Source organism: Rhea pennata, chromosome 5 (genome assembly GCF_028389875.1).
Source record: "Rhea pennata isolate bPtePen1 chromosome 5, bPtePen1.pri, whole genome shotgun sequence".
NCBI classification, from domain to species: domain Eukaryota; kingdom Metazoa; phylum Chordata; class Aves; order Rheiformes; family Rheidae; genus Rhea; species Rhea pennata.
The window spans coordinates 23539584-23558974 of NC_084667.1; the positions used below are offsets into that span (position 1 = coordinate 23539584).

At 41.7% G+C, this 19391-nt stretch overlaps 1 protein-coding gene across 2 annotated transcripts in view; it reads left to right on the plus strand.

Moving 5' to 3' along the window:
• PAMR1 (peptidase domain containing associated with muscle regeneration 1) overlaps positions 1–19391 on the plus strand; it is a 56206-nt gene that overhangs the window by 16606 nt on the left and 20209 nt on the right. For both annotated transcript variants that reach the window (XM_062576362.1, XM_062576363.1), the window contains exons 4-6: positions 1479–1593; positions 6731–6948; positions 10918–11025. In XM_062576362.1, the coding sequence (XP_062432346.1) occupies positions 1479–1593; positions 6731–6948; positions 10918–11025 (441 nt within the window). The remainder of the gene's footprint in view (positions 1–1478; positions 1594–6730; positions 6949–10917; positions 11026–19391) is intronic.

Here is a 19391-nt window from a genome sequence, read left to right on the forward strand (position 1 = left end):
AATAGGGAAAGTTCATTCTGCATTAGTGGTTAAAAGTTTAGGATTCCTCTTTTGAAAAAGATTGGGGGAGGAGCAGGGATTTCTGATGGATTGAAGAGTTTACAAAGAGAGAGACTTTCTGTGGAGGTCTGTTGGGTCATTTGTCTTTTTACTTATCCTAGTTACCTGCAGTGTGCAACCTACCAGAAACCCCTGGTTCGGTTGTGCTGTTATACTCTATTGCAGTCTGGCTTAAGGATATAGCCTCATCCCTCAGCAAAGCAACAGAAGGTTTACTAGGGAACGTAGCCATGTGTAAGACTCCATAAGAGAAATTGTAGTCAGGAAAGCACTAACTGAGAAATGAGCTCTATTTGGTGTCTAATGATTTAATTGTGTGTTTTGCTAAAACTTTCATTTACAAATCACTGAAGGCTCTACAAACATCTTTTCTTATTCCATAGAGGAAAATACTGTTAGCTGTATTTTATAAATGGGGGAAAGGGAGGGATTACAGAAGGTGAGAGAGATCTCTGGGCTAAATATATTCAGAATCCAAGATGAGGCATTAGGACAATTATCCCTGGACAGCTGCCTAAGGACAGCTGCATGTGAGCCATGAAAAGATACTGCTTTCTCAGTATGTGACCTCATCTGCCTGGTTGTTCAAGTCCTTCTCTAGTGATTTTCTCAGGCTAGGCAGAACTGACAACAGCCCTTCATCTTATGCTATTGATGCTGGGCATGGAAGTAGGTTTCATGATAAGGTGAAAAGCAGAGGGAGATGCAGATGGAGTAGGACAGGAGGAAAAGAAGAAAAGGAATGAAGCTGAGAGACGGGAAAGTACTGTATGTTATACATATGTTACACTGAGTCATTGGTGGAAGAGCCATGATGGTTATATGTCCACATTGTCAGGCTGACATTAACGCATAAGGATGATGTGTTGAATCTTGAAGGCAAACAGGTTTTCTGCAATGAACTGAAAACACCTTCCTCCTCTAGGAATTCGTCAGCTGTTTTTTATTCCCAGAGTCTCTCTGGGAAGGTTTTGAAACTATGGTTTTGTGTGAAGCAGTTCCTCCTCTCAATGTTTCATTCACTTGAACTAATTGGAGTGTTCATTGCGCTGTTGGTACTGTCCCATTGACTTCCTAGGCTTCAGTAATTACTCAGGTCCACATGAGATCCGTCAAAACTCTTTTGAGCTGGAGCATCAGGCAGATGGGTGGATGAGCTAATTCAGAGTGGGATTTGTGGGGCTGCCCCCTTTGCAAGTGGAAAGAAGCAAGAAACTAAAGCATTTCTTGGGGCACTCCTATACTCAGCTATCCATTGTGCAACTGTCCCATTAATTTATATACCACTTGGTAACAAAGTGTATTTCCTCCTGAGCCACCCTGTCCTCTCATTCCAGTGTTACTTCTACATATGCTTGCTTCAGATGCATCGTGAAGGTCCCTTACAGTTTTTTTTTTCTTCTTCTTTTCCTCCCTAGGATGTGGACAGGTTCTTCGGGCTTCTAGGGGCCAGATTTTGCTGGAGAGTTACCCACTGAATGCACGATGCGAATGGATTATTCATGTTCAAGCTGGATTTAATATTGAGTTGAGGTAGGTTGTAGTGGCTTTTAGCCAACACTGCTTTCAGGTTGATACTGGGGCATGTGGATAACCAAAGAGTCTCAAGAAAGGTAAGATACTGAGGTCCCTGTAGCAGTGAGAGTGCTGCCACTACTTTGCATCTGACAACTCAGCTCTTTCCTTTGGCCTAGCTTGTGGTGAGCAACCACTGTAGAAATTATCAATGCTCTGCCTTTGATCTTCATTTAGAACGCAGCTAGATGCTAAGGAGAAGTTTCTCAGATACTGGGCACAATGTCTCTCTCTAGATCTCTTCAAGACCTTGGCACTAAAGCATCCAGAGCTTTCTCAGGACTGTACCAGGCTTAACTAAGACAGAATCTCTGAAGACAACCTTTAGGAACATTTTGATGTGATATCTTACACCAAGAGCAGGTTGCCTTTGGTACCTGCCTTATGTTTAGCCTGCATTTTCCCTCTTAATTTCTTTTCACTCCTTTTACTAGCGCTGTCCTTTACCAGTCTGTTATTCTTCTTCAGTCTATTAATATGCCTGTAGGATATGACCATATCTCCTTCAAGTCATTGCTTGACTGAGCTGTGTATATTTGGTCCTTTTAGCCCTCCCCTGCTGACTCAACCTCGCAGTTCTTGAATAGGTTTCCTTGCCAGGGCAGAAGAGCTGCTAGTTGGGGTAATTAATACTGTTTCCACATGTGTGTGGTAGGGAGCTCACACATGCAACAGGAAGCTTGGCAGGGGATCAGATTCAAAACCTGCTAGCTAGTATAATAATAATAAGAGCTAAAGTCTTCACATCAATATTTAACCAGCATTGGAGCCCAGGCAAAGGAATGATGCTAAATACACAAATATATTTCTTCCTATATCTTTAAAGAGAGATTTAATTTTGATAAGAGGAAGAGAAATGAATTGAAGAGGGGAAAAAAAAAAGCTTGTGGTGTTCTCATGAGGCTAATAGTAGCCCTTTTCTCAGACTTGCAAACACAAGCCTATTATGTAGTTCTAAGCAGCGATAACTACTGCCTGGATAGCACTGTAACCTCTTGACTCTGGAGAACTGTGTGTGGTGTCAGAGACACAGGGCAGCAATGCTGTGACTAAGGTCTTTGGTGTTCTCATGGCAGTACTTTGAGTCACTTGCTGGATGTGAGCTGTACCTACCCTGGTTCAAAAAGTATGGTTGACCAGGAGTATACAGCACAAGCTCAGAGAGGTGATAATCTGTAGTTTTTTACATTTCCATACAAAACTCTATCAATTGAAAGGCTATAAAAGTGCATCGGGAGTTGCAGGTATCACCATGTCTTCACTTTCTTAAGAGGATGGGAGTGAGAGTGAAGGTGGATCCTGTGAATGCACATCACTAGTAAAATGCACCCATCTCTAGAGTAAAGAGATGGCAGCTAGCTGACACAGGGCAAAGGTACAAGAATGGAAGGAAAGGTTATTTTAACAAAGGACACTAAAACAAGCAACAGTGCTTTCCAGGAAATCTTTCATAGCAGTGCTAAGGAGACTCTCATCTGATTATAAGGCAGAAGAATATAGAGTGCTGTAAAGTAAGCTAACAGATAGACTCTTTGGAGAAATAAGACCAATAGACCTCCATTCTAGGGCCTGAAGGCCACCCACATGCGTTCCAGGAAGATGTTAGCATCATGTGAAATCTATGCACTTTACTCAGTTTAACTTTGCTGTTAGCAGAAGATGCAAAGCTTTATATTTAACCTGAAGGTTACCCTTACGAGAATGCCTTTCTCTTTCTCTCTGTGGCTATCTTTCCTACAGTTAAACTCTATACTAGGCATCTGCTTGTTGTAACAGTGTTACACTCTTAACTGTGGAAGTCTCCAAGAGAGAAATCTGGAGTACCAATCTTCCGTTGTCTGTAACTACATGTATCTGGGCTGGGTAGTCAGAAGTGTTGGGTAGGAGAAGGGTAAAGCCCTGTGTACAGTCTGAATTGAGCTTGACTGCTGGTTGCCTACAGATGCCAGCAGATGCCAGGGCACTTGTAGGGAAAGACCAAGAGCCATCCTGGCTGCCCACAGTTAAACCTGTCACAGCCCCAGGGCAGAAGGTGTAGGAGGAAACCTCAAGGCAAAACAGAGAGCACAAGGACCTACATCTGCCTTACTTAAGGATGCTTACGTGAGGAAGTTCAGCAGGTAGGTCCTGTGGCAGCTGGAAGCTTGAAGCTTGTCCTTCAGGCCATTCCTACACAGAAGGGTAGGTACAACCAAGGAGTCAACCAGAATCTTCCTCGTGGGCCTGCCATCCATGGCCAAATCTTGACTGTGTTTCTGGATAAATGCACTTATTCCCTCAGCACTGCTAGCTCTGCTGGGAGCTGCAATGCACAGCCAATGTTGTGCTGAATCAGTGGGATTGCTAACAAAAGAGTTCCTTTCCTCCTTCTTTCTGGGTGTCCACCACGCAGCCTGTGTGCAGCCATTCTGATGGCTCCTGAGGGCAGGGGATAGGAACAGTGCAAAACAGAAGAGGGACAGAGCGCTTTGTATACTGCTCTACTTACACGGGGCAGGAAGAATGAAACTCTCAGGAACACAGATGAATCTTTCCTTGCCTCGAGCTGTGCCACGCTGTCTTTTGGGGGTTGGCTAAGCTGAGCTGTTTTCATTAATCATGCCCGGACTGCAGTGATAGTTTGTTTTCTCTTCTTGTTTTCCAGTCTTGTTTTTCTTTAGGAGGTGTTGTATAGGCTTCCTCAATTTAAACCATGTCAGGGATGTCATACCATAGTAGAAGTAGCACGCAACTTAAATCATTTTCTTTAATGCTTCAGCAGTGAGGCAGTTTTAAATGTTTTCCTTTGGTTAGAAACTTTCCTCAGAGGGATTGGTGCGTGTATTCATGCCATAGACACTAACCAAATGAAATCAAGACAATACTTTATGCTCCATTTTGTATCTGATGACCTATAGCACTAAATTAACAGGCTTAATTTCATAATATCCAAGAGAATTAGGAAGCAGTCACAATTTCACAGGTGAAGGAACTGAAGTTCAATATATTGCTTGTAACTGGTTTAAACAGCAACAGACCTTGAGGTCTGTAAAGGGTCCGCTGAACTGGGCCAAAGACGAAAGGGTTTGAAAAGCCTTTGGGATGTTTCCTGACCTGCTACTTCTGAAGCTTGATCACAGGATCCCATGTCAGAAATGCAAATGCAAAATGCAAATCAGACCCCCCCCCCCAAGCCTTTGACAAGTTCTGCTATGTTTTCATTATTTTTAAAGCTGACAAAACAAAATAATTAAGAGCAGTATTCTGTATACTAATCTTTTGTTCTGCCTTGTCTTTGTGTGATACCTATCAATATTCTTCTTTAAGGAATGCACTGTTAGCCAGAGAATTTGCATCTACATTTACCAGTAATACTATTTGGTGTTAACCTAGTTCTGCCCTCCATTACATGATGTGCTTCCTAGAAACATCCGCAGTGTACTTACATGCTTAATTTTAACCAGAAATATGATAGCTTAGAATACCAGTAAATATTTTTAGGATTCAGTTAGCATAAACTATAGCCTGATAAGTGTGACAAGGATGAATGTATGAAGATGTGTAGCTCTATAACTTCCACACGGGTAGATCCCTGGGGTTTAACCTACCAGTGAAAAAATGTTTTGAAGATGAGTATAAAATGATGCCTGTGAGGACATCTCTGGAAACCTGACAGAAGTAGAATTCAGTCTCCCTGACTTATGCATTTTATGCAAAGCTAAACTGAATTAATCTCTTATGCATATTAAAAGCAGATGTCATTTGTTCTTACTCTACCTTCCACCAGATGATTTTGAAAATCAGGGACTCTGCTCTGTTGGTGTAGAGCCCTACAACTGCTCATTTGTTTCACTTCATGTGATGCTCTAAAACTGACCTGAACAAAGATGACTGAGTGACCAGACCTCTTGGGACAATTCATGAGTGGGAAAAGAAGATCATTTCACGTAACATGGGCATTTCTTTATGACCTGAGTCTCAAGAAAAGACGGGCAGGAGATGAGCTCCTGTACTGTTTTGCATTTTCAATTGTGAGATTTGGTGGCAGATCCAAAATCTGGCTCTTCCTTTTGGGGTGAAAATGCAGTCTTTCCAAATCACTAGGCCAAAATTGGAATTGCCCACATTGCATAGGCAATGTGGAATGATCCTCAAGGCACATAGCCCACGGAACTAGGAGTTGTCAGGAAGATTGAATAAATTATAAGTTTCATTTATAAAATGTTCTGTTGAACAGGTAGTAGTATGGCTTTCTCCTAGGCCCTGGTCTGTTAATTCTTATCCTCTGCACCAAGGCTGGGCCAGGCTCCCCAGCCATTGCTTACTCCCCAAAGGCACTTGGTGTTTCTCATTCTTTCTTTTTCATTTGTATTCTGGTGGAATGTTTTGGCTCTGTGCCACTGGATTCAAACAGCAGCAAATAAGGTTGTTAACGAGCAAGAGACTTGTGCAGTGGCTGGATCAAAGCAACGAAAGACAGACGTTCTGGGGGAAGGCTTTAAATATGTCCTTTATGCATTAACTCTTTTCCCTTATTCCTACCCCAAAAGTAGGATGAGAGCAGGCCATTGGAAATTTACTGCCACTTTGTTTTCTAACGTGAAATGCATTGTGCTGTTTCAGGTTGCCTTTCTCTGCCTCTTTCTCTTAGTGTCAGATCTCTGAGCTTTCCTTGTACCTATAATTGTTGGCTTCTGAAGATAACACTGTAAATAGGTTTTGATCATTGGTCTTTGATAGTGTTACTTTCAGCACTTAGGACTTTATTTAGGGGGAAACACCAATTTTTAGCAAATAGCTGGAATAGAGATATGTGCCCTACAGCATCTGACTGAAAATTGAAGCTTTATCTTTGTGAGGTGGTTAGCATCCTGATGCATGCGAGCAGACTGCATCATGCCACGTAAGTGCTCCCATGGAGCAACTCTGCAGAGCTGAGCTGGCTTCCCAGGATCATGGTGCAAAAATTGAGATGAAGGGAGGGGGACTTCATGTAATCAGGGACTTGTTGATTCACTGAGACAGGGGCACTAACATAACTAAACAGCCAAATAAAGTAGAGACAGGGTGCATAGGTGAGAATGTGCGCTTTGACTGTATTTCCGTCTTCCCCAAGGTTTTCCATGCTGAGCCTTGAGTTTGACTACATGTGCCAGTATGATTATTTGGAGGTCCGTGATGGGGACAACTTGGACAGCAGGATAATCAAGAAATTCTGTGGAAATGAGAGACCACCTCCCATCCGAAGCACTGGGTCTTCACTCCATGTCCTTTTCCAGTCTGATGGTTCAAAGAACTTTGATGGATTTCATGCTGTCTTTGAAGAAGTTACAGGTAAAAAAATCCAAAAATGGAACGTGCCACTCATTGTTAATTCAGCCTCCCTAATCTCTCTCTCTGTTTTGCTTCATTAAAAACTTTCATGCTGTGTTGCCAACAGCAACTTGCACAAAGTCAGTACAGGGAAGGTTCAAAAGCCATCAGATGGGTTGTGAAAGTGAAGCTCTTTAACAAAGACTAAACTCCCACTACCTGTGTGAAGAGCAAGCACATTGGCTAGCACAGAAAGGCTGGTGTTTTGTGAGACTTTTCTGTTTGAATCCAAGAACTACGAGCACAGAAGGTGGCATGAATATCTTTGCAATTGTGAACTGCTCAATGCTGTGTGCAGGACCAGTCACTGTCTCAATTAGGAGAAACCTATGCATAGCCTCAGAGTTAGCATGGTGAAAATGCCCTGACATACTTGTTGTTTCATACCATTAGGGCTTTCAAAAAAAAAAAAAAAAAAAAAAAAAAAAAAGAACATAAAAAGGACAGATTCTTTTCTTTAAGAAAAAGAAAAAAGAGACATTTCCCATTGTGTGATGAACTTGATATTATGAATGACAGGAGCAGGGCTCTGGAATTCCTGTGTGTTTGTTAGTACTCAGCGCTTGGGTTCCCCCCATTGCTTTTTGTCTTTTCTTTCTACCTGAAAAGTAACATTTAAAGTGTAGTTGGCTCCTCATTTTGCTGTTGCATTTGAAGCAGCTTCTATGCTTTTCCTGGACTTCCCTTGCTTAGCTGTACAGGAAATTTTGGTCAAATCTATCTACATTACTCCTAGCACAGAAGGCTAATGAGAGCATACTACTTTGCCATTAACAAACTGTGCTGGATCTACGCCTCATCATTACTCGTCTTACATACACCCTGGTGACCCACATTTCATGAGGTCATCCAGGGTATATTTGGCTCAGGAAGCTAAGTTAGTTTATATAATCTTTGTATAAATATACAAATCTGCATTGAATCAGCTGTTACTAGTGCTTGGGAATGTAGCTAGCAATCTGAAATGTGCCTACCAGCAATCTGAAATGTGCCTACCTCTGTGTGCAGTGCCTGTGCCATTTCTTAGCCTGTCCTCTAGTTACTCCACTGTTACCTTTAATACCAGTCAGTAACGTAGCAGGAGCAGTTAGCTATTGATAGCTTGCCTGGGCTTCCAGCAAGAGAGGTGACACAGAACAAATGAATGTGGTGTGGGTTATGTTGCATAAGGACTGCCTATACTCAGAGAACTAACGTTTTCCATATGGCACAAGCTGAATTGTTTCCATTTTCTCTACCCAGCGGGGGAAACTTGGTATTCAAATACTGTTGAGCATTTTATTTCCACCCCATTTTTAGTGGTAATTATTTTGAGGCTGGGTTGTTGCAAGTGTGGTGATCTACACAGAGCATGCTGCAAAGGGCTTAGAGTCTGTGAGGAGGTCTCATTGTGTGCTTTATTATAGAGCTCTTCTGGCCTGATGTGTCGCTGCAGTGAAAGGCTTTTAAAACACTCCTAGTGTCTCTTTATGAGAAGCATTAACCTGGCCAGCAGGACAGTTTAGGGAAGGAGTACAGCATGCATGAGGCAATGTAGAATTGAAAGCAGGGGCAGTACAGGATTGAAAGTGTTGGCAGCACATTGCAAACTGAAGTGTTTTCTCTGAAATTCTTCTTCTGTATAGCCTGCAAAAAGCTGAGGTCTCTGGAACAGGTTGAATGCGGCTTACTAGAGCAGTCCCCTGTGGTGCAGGTGGGAGAAGCAGCAGCGCATGTGCTCACAGGATGTGGACTAGGTCACAGAGATGTCCTTATGTCCCCAGCACCTTGGCACTAGAATGGAGAGGACCGGAAAAGTGGTTTGTGCTGTCAGAGCTGAATTCCTTCCCTGTCTTCTTTTTCTCAGAGCTCTGCACTGGCTTACAAGTCACAGCCTGATAAAGCAGTAGCACTGACTGTGCAGAGGTGACTGATTCAAGTGCCAGAAGGGGTTAAATTAATAAAAAATCAGCTGCAAAGCCTATATCCCCTTTGGGAAAGGCCACTGCATGCCTGGCCAAAGGAAGAAACCACCTAGCCTGCTGGGCTGCCTGTTCTGGAAGCAGATGTTAGGCCCATGAGCTGTGCCACCCATCCTGTGCCAAGCGTGGAGTCCAGTGTTTAGCATGAGTGACTGGGAGCAATTCACAGGAGACGTCAGATGAGAAGGATGAGTGGCCAGATGGGGAGGCACCAGGAACTCCTAGGGATTAAACATATGTTGAATCTGGTTAGATGAAAGCCTGCTATTGAATTTCAATAACACTTTATTCTCTGTACCCCAAGCTAGTGATCTTTCACCTAACATAGGGGCTTTCACCTTTTGTAGTACTGTCCCATATTGCTTGACGGGCGCTTCCCCTCATTCCCTTGACATTCTCTTCTACAGGATCATGAGACAAAGCTAGGGTGAGGACAAAGCTGAATGCTCACTGGCTTAAAACTAGTGACTACAAAATATCAGTCTGTATAGGCTCTTTGCTTCTCCTTCACTTCTTCAGTGGTATTTTAAGTTAGAGGGACACAGTACAACTGCCACATAGATACTCCTTTTCAGGAAGTAATGCAGTACTTTTCAGGAAGGAATTGCTGTGCTTAGTTATGAAAGAGACCTGGAAGATTTTCGTTGCCCAGCTAGATAAGAATTTCTGTTACAACATCAAATGAAACCTCCAGAGAAGTTCGTATGTGGCTCCTATGTATTTCTTCTCTTTTGCCATTTTGCTATAAGAAACTCAAAGATTGTGCTTCAGGTGAAGTCTTTGCAAAGAAAACTGCTAATTCTGAGATCTGTCATTCTAGAGAGTATGTTTTAAATATAGTAGTTCAGAACCTTAATGTAGGGCCTCAGGGAGTGGTTGCTCCCAGGTGGAAGACTCAGTGGTTGGTGGAAAGATTCCTGTTCCTGTCATGTGGAAGGTATTTACTGTGGAAAGACAAAGATGAATGAGTCTTTGATGAATGAATTTGAATGATGTCTTCTGTAACAAAGATGTTTGCAAAGTTTAAGCAATGAATATCAGGCAATGTGTTGAGGATTACGTTTTTGTTAGAAGGATTTGAAGCAGGGCATCAGATCCAGAATTCCTCAGATGTTTGAGTTATTCAGATCTTAAATTGGGTTTAAGTTTTGTGATATGGCCTCCTTTCTGTCTGCTAAGACCTACATTTAGTTTTGAAAGTAATCTATCTTAAGATTATTTATTTATCCTTCTGAGGGTAAAATAATGTTCTGCTCCCTTGTTAAAACTTGCACAAAAATACATGTGTTACTAATGGAATTTGCTCATATTAAACAGTTCTATTACAAATTCTGATACTCCTTTGTGTTAATATGTCCAAGTTGATTCATACTACTGCTGAATCTACTGCTGGATTTGTGTTATGCCAGAACATCCTCAGATAGTGCAGGGCTGGCATGATCATTCAGAGCTTCCTGAGCCCAATACTGAAGCAGTGGTCCTCAGAGGCAGAACAGCTCACAAAGTTTGGAATGACATATGTCCAAGAACCCCCCCCCCCCCCCAAAAAAAAAAAAAAAAAAAAAAGGCAAGTCTGGGTCAGGAGCTGAACTCTAGGATGAACGGCAGGGGTAAGGTAGGTAAATACTAAACTTTAATTTAGCCTAAGACCTGAACACTAGTGGAGCTTGCTATAAATTAGTTTTCCTTCATAAACCTTTCTTACTACCTGAGCATAGCTAAAGCAAAATGATAAGGGAAAGCGATGAATGCAGAGCAAATAATTTTCTCTGGATGGGCAATTATCTCAGTTGTCTCAAGCAAGTAGAGAAGAGCTGAAGGCTTCTTGACATGCATTAAGCCCTTTATGGTATATTTCTAACTTTTAACCAGAATATTTAATTTACCCCAAGACACAACTACCATTAAGAAAAATCAGTAAGAACTCATCCTATGAAAGACCATGAATGTTCTTGTTTTTCTTTTGTAGCTTGTTCTTCATCTCCATGTCTTCATGATGGAACGTGCATTCTAGACAAAAGTGGAGGCTACAAATGTGCCTGTTTGGCTGGCTACACAGGGAATCGCTGTGAAAACTGTGAGTACAGGCACTGTGTGTATGGTCTGCCTCCAGTGTTGTCACTGATTCAGGCTGTTAAGTATTAGGAGCATCGTCTATTTGTAGGTTAGGTCAATCACAGTTCCAGAGAATGCACTTAGATTCTCGTGGCATTTTTACAGACACAGTGCTCGCAGTTTATGAAGGTTGCCACTGAAGAACTCTGGGGCTTTATATCTATGTGCAAAAAGGTAAAACAGGAATTGGAGCTGGGAAACAGCACACAGGAAATCTTACAACTAGCTAGCCTTATCAGGAAAAGGATATACCTCTCTGCTATTTTCCGTTGTGTGGATCAGCCCTTCTCTTCTAACAGCACATACCTCAGCTGAGCCCTGTGTTTGATGCTTTAGCCAGAGTTAGTCTTAGGAAGTTTGTCTTCTCTCACAGCCAGCTGAAAGCTAGAGTGTTGGCACTCATTAATGACAGAGATTGAGGTCAGGAGAAACAAAAAAAGGTAGATTCTCTCCTAACCTGCTTTGGTCCTCACTGTATGTGTAGTCATACAGCTGTTTTTGTCCTGCCAAATCTGTTGTAAAATAGCTGGATTCAAGTGAGATCAAACCGATTGTCTGTCCTAGCAATTCAATCCTTCATGCTTGAGCAACTGTCTTCATCTAACAGAGCTTGAAAGAGCAAGGAGGAATAAGAAGTGCACAATGTATGCTACAATAAAGGCTTTATCATCTCTACTAGCTGAAAGGAACAGTGTGCAATATTTATAGTCACTGAGCTAGACCTCCAGCTGACCCTGCAAGATTTCAGTGATACTGGTGAAGTCCAGCTGGGATCATATTTGGCCAAGACAGAAAGCATGGCTTACTGTGGCATTGCTGTGGCTGTAAGGCACGTAATGCCCTGTCTGCCTCCAGAGTTTTCAATTCTGAGTGAGTGTATACAATATATACCAACTGTCACCAGTTCAAAATCTCTGCCCCTGTTGTGAAATCCTCAGGAATGGATTTTTCTCCTGGAATTACTTTTACTTCATCAGAGAGTTAAATCATAGTGATGTGATTCTTCCTTACGTTGCTAATTGTATTACTGTGGGATAAAAGACCTCTAGATTTCTACAGATCCAGAACTAGGTGATAAGACTTGACTTTTTCTCCCAACAGACCAGAGGAGAGGAGGTTGTTGTACATTTTCTATAAGCCTGAAACAGCTTGGATTCAATCCATCTTTGCCATATTGCACAGATTCCTGATGTGTTTTCTCTATGGAAGGAAGGGGTTGCTGAAAATTGAGGGTTCCTGACCTCAGGGTTAACATGACTGGCTCTTTTGCTAACAGCATCTTTATTCAGTGTAGTTGTTTAACAGGTTGTTTAGGGAGTGGAAACTCCCAAGCCTTTTGCAACTACTCAGTGAAACTGATGTTTCTGTCTTAAGGAGAGAATTAAAAGAAGAGAAAATAAAATATTCCTGTGTGATTCAGAACAAACCTAAATTTCAGATTAATTAAATTTCCAGCAAACTTAACATCCTAGTTTTGACAGGCTCCACGCTACAGTCAAGGAAGAAATGAAGCTTGCCTTCTTCTGCTACTTTTCTTTTGTAAAATTCCAGTATAGAAAATTCAAAACATGCAACACACAAAGCAAATAATGGAGGATGTAGTGAAAAATAATAGGGTGAGACTTCTGCCTTAGTATAAATGAAGAAAGCTGTATTTAGTAACGGAACAGAGAGAGAAGATACTTAAAAATATATTCAGTAAGAGTTTTAATTTGACAGGAATCCTTTACTTTGATTTTTGAAAGAACAGTGCAGGTGAATAAAATACTTTATGATGTTTAGGGTTTTATGCTAGCCTTTTGTTTATGTTAGAAAATTTATCTTTCAGCATCTAAATTGCTGCCTTTCTCTCTCCCTTATAGAAAGCTTGATATTTTTTTTTCTTGCGTATGAGTAGCAAAGTGTTGCCTTCAGTGTTGCCAATACATACCCTAAGTATTTTCCAGGAGAGTGTTTGGGGGAAAAAAGGCAGAAAATTAAAGTTTGATTTATTTTTTAAGAGCAAAAGGAAGAACTTGAAAAATATCTGTGGCTGGAATTCTTTGAGAATTAGTCATGTAGTTTCCTGAACAGAATTCCAATTTAAATGTTAGAGGGAGATCATGTCATACTCTGAAGCTTTCTCTCTGTCAGGTCTTGCAGCAACAGTGTTGTCTTTCCTGTGACTTGGTGGGGAGATCCAAAGGAAATAACTTAATTTCTCTGTAAGACATTTGCAAAATAGTTGCTTTTGGAATATTGAATATGGCTGTGTATACTATGAGGCTGATTTTTTCAAGCTGATTTTTTTGGAGCAAGTCAGGTGCAATTCCATTAAAGTCAATGAATTTATGTTGGTTAAAAATAGGTATCAGAGAGAAGAAAATTAGAACCCTTTAAAGTTAAATGGATATAAAAGATTTGAGGAGGTGCAACAGAAGGTGCTCAGAGAGACACAACGGCTTTGGTTAGAGAGATCAAAAGGATGTATTTTGGAAGAGTGGAGATGGTAGGATTGTCTCAGTGAGGAACAAGTTGAGGCCAAATAAAACAAATTCAGCTATAGACACTCAGGACAGAATCAGAAAACTTTGTCCCTCACCATCCCAGTGCAGCTGTGTCTTTTTGTCTGTTGCCAAAACTAGTTTTAACAATGTTGAACTGTGGGAATCACAGTGGGAATTATGGAAATCATCATAATGGGATAAACTTCACGGAAGCTATCTTTTCCTCAGTTAAACTAAATTCTGTCTCTTTAACAGAATGATCAACATTGGTCAAGCTGCTTTGCTGGAGTAATATTCAATACTAATTGCTCTGTCCATTGCAATTTGCACTATTAAAAATGATCAAAGGCACAGATTGCTTATAACTAGTGCTCTCTTTTCTCTTCTGCTATGGCAGCCAAGGAATTGCCTTTTTGTTTACAATTTGAGGGGCTAATACAGTGATTTAAAGACTTCAATAGCATGAAGTGAAATGCAGGCATGTGTCTTTTTAACAGCTGTTAATATTTAAGTCAGTTATGCTTAAAGGTGGGAACTGCTAAATCTAGATATGTCTGATTTTACTCTAGTGATTGTTTTAAAAGATTTTTCTGTATGAAATCATAAAACAATTGTTAACCAACAGAGTGAGATTTTCCCTTCTTTCTTCTCTTGTAAAATACAATAAAGACAAATCCCATAGATCAGTAACAAATACCTTCTTACATATAAGCATGCTTTGTTATGATGATACAGTAAGCAGAGAAACCTAATTCCTCATTAAAGTAATTTGATTTCATTCTGATCTGAATGGATTTGCAGTATACCTGCACGCGCCTTCCAGTGAGCCGTGTTGGCCTGACTGAGACCAGACTCAGCTTTGCTGTGTGACCTTTGTGGATTTCAATGCAAATAGTCCTACAAGCAGAGCGTAAGAAATAAGAAAAATCAGATCGTCTTGTTCTCTCATCCAGCAATATCCTCAAACAGCAACTTCCTCAAATGTTATGTGTTAGAGAAAGAGTAGTGAGCTGATGAGGGGCCTGATCCTGGTGCTCGGCATGCTGAACTGCATCCGCTTGAATATCAGACTGTTTCAGCCTGTTAATAATCAGAATGTTATGTTACAGCATGGCAACTGCTTGTTGTTCATCTCAATCTCAGAAAGGTCTTTTCTGAAGTCCCGGTGCTGAGTTTGCCTGCTGGAGAAGCAGCTGGAGCAAGACGGTGCTCCTGGTGCCCCATGGCAAACCCTCACCCTGAGATCATGCTCCTCTGGGACGGGCTGTTCTCACTCAGGAGTCCTCCCAGGGCCTGCTGGCCCCAGAGTGGAGGACCTTGACCTCCTCCTGCCCTGAAATTTCCTGTTACCTTTATTTCAAACAAAGCTGGGCAAACTAGAGTTCCTACGCTAATAAGGAGATCTCGTTCTGAACGGAGAATTCAGGGCTCAGATCCGATTTCCATTTTCATTCTCTTTCTCACTCCTGTATGCCAAGAAAAAACAGTTTATTCTGCATCCTAATGAAGGGACTAATCCAGCTGAGCTGTGTAGACTAACTCCTTGCTGTAGCCTTTGATGTTGTTGGTGCTGGCCTCACCATGTTCTAGAAAGCCTCTGAAAATAGCATCCGGGCTCTTCTCCACTGCCTGCCCCATATGGCTGTGACTGGGGCTGGTTCTTAGGGATGCCCTCCCCCTTAACTGACTGACTGATGTTTAGATAGGGAGAAAGCATTAACATTCCCCCACACTCTGCCTTGTTCCTGCTATAGGAGGAGTGAGCCCAACTGTCAGTGCTTGGCATGGGTTAGACGGTTTTAACCTCAGCTGAGTCTAGGACTAGGCACTGGGCAGCGGTTCTGGACATAAAAAAAAAAAAAATTCACCTGGGTATGTAATGCAGAACCTTCAAAGGGAGTGCTTGATCTTTTTTCTTCTTTAAAAAAAGGATTATCACTAATAGATTTCAAGGAGTGCCATTATCCCGCAGTCTATAGTCGCTGGTATGTGCTGTGCCGTTTGCAGCATGTGTCAAGGCGGCGTGTTTGCTACAGGGTTACAACTGGCAAGCTGAAGTGTAACAAAATGCCCCTGACCCCAGCCTCTCTCACCACTCTGACCTGGAATTCAGTCTTATTATGGAAAATGGTCTGAAAAAGGATACAACTCTTGCGCTTCCTACTCTTAGCTCTGCCTTTTTTTTTCCGTGCAAAAGAACTTACTACAGCCTTTTTAAAACCACAGAGTTCTTCCTGAACTGTGAAAAGTTGGCTTTTTTGGTGGGTATGTCAAGGAGGTGAGATCACTGTCACATTTCTACTGCCCTCCCTACAGGATTGCCTGTTTAACATGGGAAATAAGAAACCAATTCCTACTGCCAAAATACCCACATACTTGGAGCTGCTAAGAAGTGAAGGCTGGTAAAGGCCTTTTTTCAATATCACAGTACAAAGTTCCCCTTCCTTGAGACCTATGCACCAGCAAAAGCCTTTAACTGGGATGAGACAGTTCTCAGGTTTTGCGGATCCGTTAGAGGTTACATGCTAAAGCTTAAACCATCATCACTCTCTAGCCTGTCATATGACCATGCTATAGCATGAGCACAGGCAAGATGCACTCAGGCAAGATGCACTCAGGGGCTGCTTGTTCTCCAAAACCTTTCTAGAAATCCCTCTTAGAGGAAACATAGCATAGTTGCTTGTGTCTTGAGCACTATTACTCAGTTAAGCTGCTCTTTATGGGCTGGGCTGTTGAGGAGGACAAATAGTTATAGATAGGTTGAGATAATCCTGCAGTGAAGTCATGGCCAATGCAATTGTACAGGAAGCTTTATTGGCCCATATGTCTCTGCAGAGCTACCTAAGATAATAGTACTGCAGGCCTCAAGAGATGTGTTTAAAAAGTCACCTTCAGCATTTAGTTCTTGTGGGACAATTATACTTACTTGTTCTCCTGAGCTGATGAGAAAACTGTGATGTTGCCTAGGCACTGGTAGTGCATTATGCATGTTGCCCCATAATACAGTATATTTCTTTTCAGGAGAATCATGTGTTTAAGAGGAAAGACCATGTATAGCTCTTAGTTCCTGAATTCAAATGATGGTAAAGATTTCTGCTCCCAGTTTTCTGTTCAGTACCTTTCTTGGAGGTTTCTCCCTTGGTTAGAAGGATGCCATAGCTATTTATATAGCGCTGCTGAACCACCAAACATTATGTCTGGTGTTTTAAGTTAAATCCAATACTAGTTTTGTGTTATCTTAATTCACAGAGCTATCGATTAAAGCTGTTCAGCATCTGCTACACAAACAGCCAAAATGTCCCTATAGGAGGGCAGAAGCAGCTAGGAGAAGGATGAGGTTGATGGCTGAGGATGGAAATTGCTATCTGAGTTTCTTCTGAAGGAATCACTAAACCACTGCTGCTTGAGCATCAGACTGCAGAAAACTGGTCCCTAGGACTGATGTTTCCTTCTGCTCTGTCAGTACAACTGTTGGATTGGGCTAGAATACCATTTAGCAGTGGATTAATCTCATAATGTTTCTATAGTGATTTGAAACTGCAGTGTTGCTTATACAAGGCTGACAGAGAGCACAACACCTTTATTGTTTACTCTTATCCCTTTGTTGGTTTTCTCAATGTCTGTTAACTAGCCAGATTTTTAGTTCCTCAGAAAAGAAAAATACCTGGTAAAAAATGTGGTGTTCTGCTCAGAGCACAGCCTTGGGTATTGCTATCATCTAAATCAGATGTTGTCTTTCCCTTAATATAATCTATCCAAGAATGGGCCTGTCCTAGGAAAGGAGATGTATTTCTAAAGCACATTAAATTAATTCACAGGAAATCTCCACTTTCTCCTCCCCAAAATAAACCTGGGCATTTTCTTCCATCTGGTAATATGTCTGAGAAATAAAACCATCCATGGGATTCTCCCTGGTGTGACTTGCCATGTGGAAAGAAGAATCAGTGACAATTCAGCTCAAGCTATATTCCAGGTGTCCCCTCCCACTCTGAACAGGACAAAAATAGTTTTCCCCATCATTTCATCACTGAATCCTGAGGCTAAGTCCTCCCTACAAGGCTGTTCTAGTTTGTGGCACAAGTCAGCTCTTCAGTGCAGCATAACTGCATGGCAGACCACAAGTAAGAGTCAGCATCACTGACACGCTTTGGGGTCAGTGTGACCCTGTGCAAAGGCTACAGGCTAAGGAGGGCTGATGTACAGTTACAAGCTGCTGAGGGAGATGTTTCCTGCCTCCTAGCTGAGAAGGAGGAGGTATATCTTGTGATTTCTTTGGAGCTGGAAGAAATAAGATAAAGGTGGAGTAGATTATTGATTTGAGGTGTCTGCCTCTACCTAATACTTGTCCTCTCTTAAGACTGCTGATACATGGTTCATAGCTTTTCAGGTACAAGTGTACAGACTGCAGGTTCTTGTAATGCTTTGTGGTAGCCTTAAAACTACTTGGAAAGCTTTCTGGAACAACCGTTATGCTTAAATGCTGACAGCCTTCCCCTGTGTTTTTTCCAAAGTTCCTCCTTGAGGGTTTTGCACTCACACATCTCTGAGGAAAGGTTCCTCACACACTTCCCTTTGTTTCGCTGGTGGGTCAGGATTTCACTGTCTTGCACACTGTCTTGCAGCTGATACAAAACACTACCAGGCAGAATGGCCCCGGGCGGTAGGAATGATGACACAAATGATCAAGCAGCATCCCAATTGCTCTTTCTTATGGCTCCCATACTCCTCTTTGATTTCTTCAAGAGCTAAGCAACTGCTTTTCACAGCCAACAAAATTGCTCTGCCACTTCCTTAGTACTCTCCTGTTTTTTAGTTCCCTTCATTTTCCTTTTCCCTATACTCTCATTTTAGCACTTGGTAATTTTGATCTCTTCTTCTTAAACAGGCAATACCAAATCTTTGTTTCTATCTCAAATCCAGCTTAGAAGACTGCAAAAGGCTGAGTAAGCCATTCTGTCAGCTACACTAGAGTGACTCTATACCATTAAATAATGTTTTCCTGTTACATTTAATGCGTGTTCACAAACATGGTCTCAAAGCAACATGCCTTTCTTTAGAGCGTCTCTCTAACCTGGCATTGTCTAGGCTGGTCTCTGCTTTGCTGAAAAGCTGACATCTCCAAAATGAAACACCTCAAAGTGCTTTACTCTCCTTTGTAATTTGGCACAATAATGAGCATATCAGCTTCTCTGTTGCCCTACAGTCTTCCCCCTGAGCAGATGTAATGGTCTTCTCTACAGTTTGACACTGTAATGTTTTTCAAGGAGAACTTGTTCTAAATATTAGTTCTTGCTGCTGATAGAGAAAGTGAATGGTGAGGATTGTTGGGATTTTACTTAGCCAAATGTCCCATGCACAAACAGGTCCAGTTGTATAATTAAATAGGCCATCCAAATACCGGAAAGATTGTATCCAGAGACACAGCTTTCTAAGGACTAAGAACAATGCTGATAAAGATCAAGTGGCTAATTGTAGGCAACAACCTCCAAATTGCCTCCGGATGAATAAATCACAGTGGGTGATCCAAGCATATTTTCACATGGATACTGTCTCATTCACAGAAGCAGGGAGCTGGAAAACATCAGGGGTGAATTCCAATTGGCTGGAAAGGAATGAAAAGATTTTGGTTTCAGTAGGGATTACATCATAGTTTTGTGTAATTATTCCTAGCTGGTGGAACCACTGCAAAAGCAAAGAGGCTCAGAAAGCAGAACTGGAAAGCTACTATCTGTAGTGCTTTGGGTTAGCTGATCAACTGTTGTTGTTATGATTTCCTTTGACATTTCCAAGATTAATGTGAAGACTGGCAAAGTTCAACAATGAGAAGAGCTTTTGAGCTTCC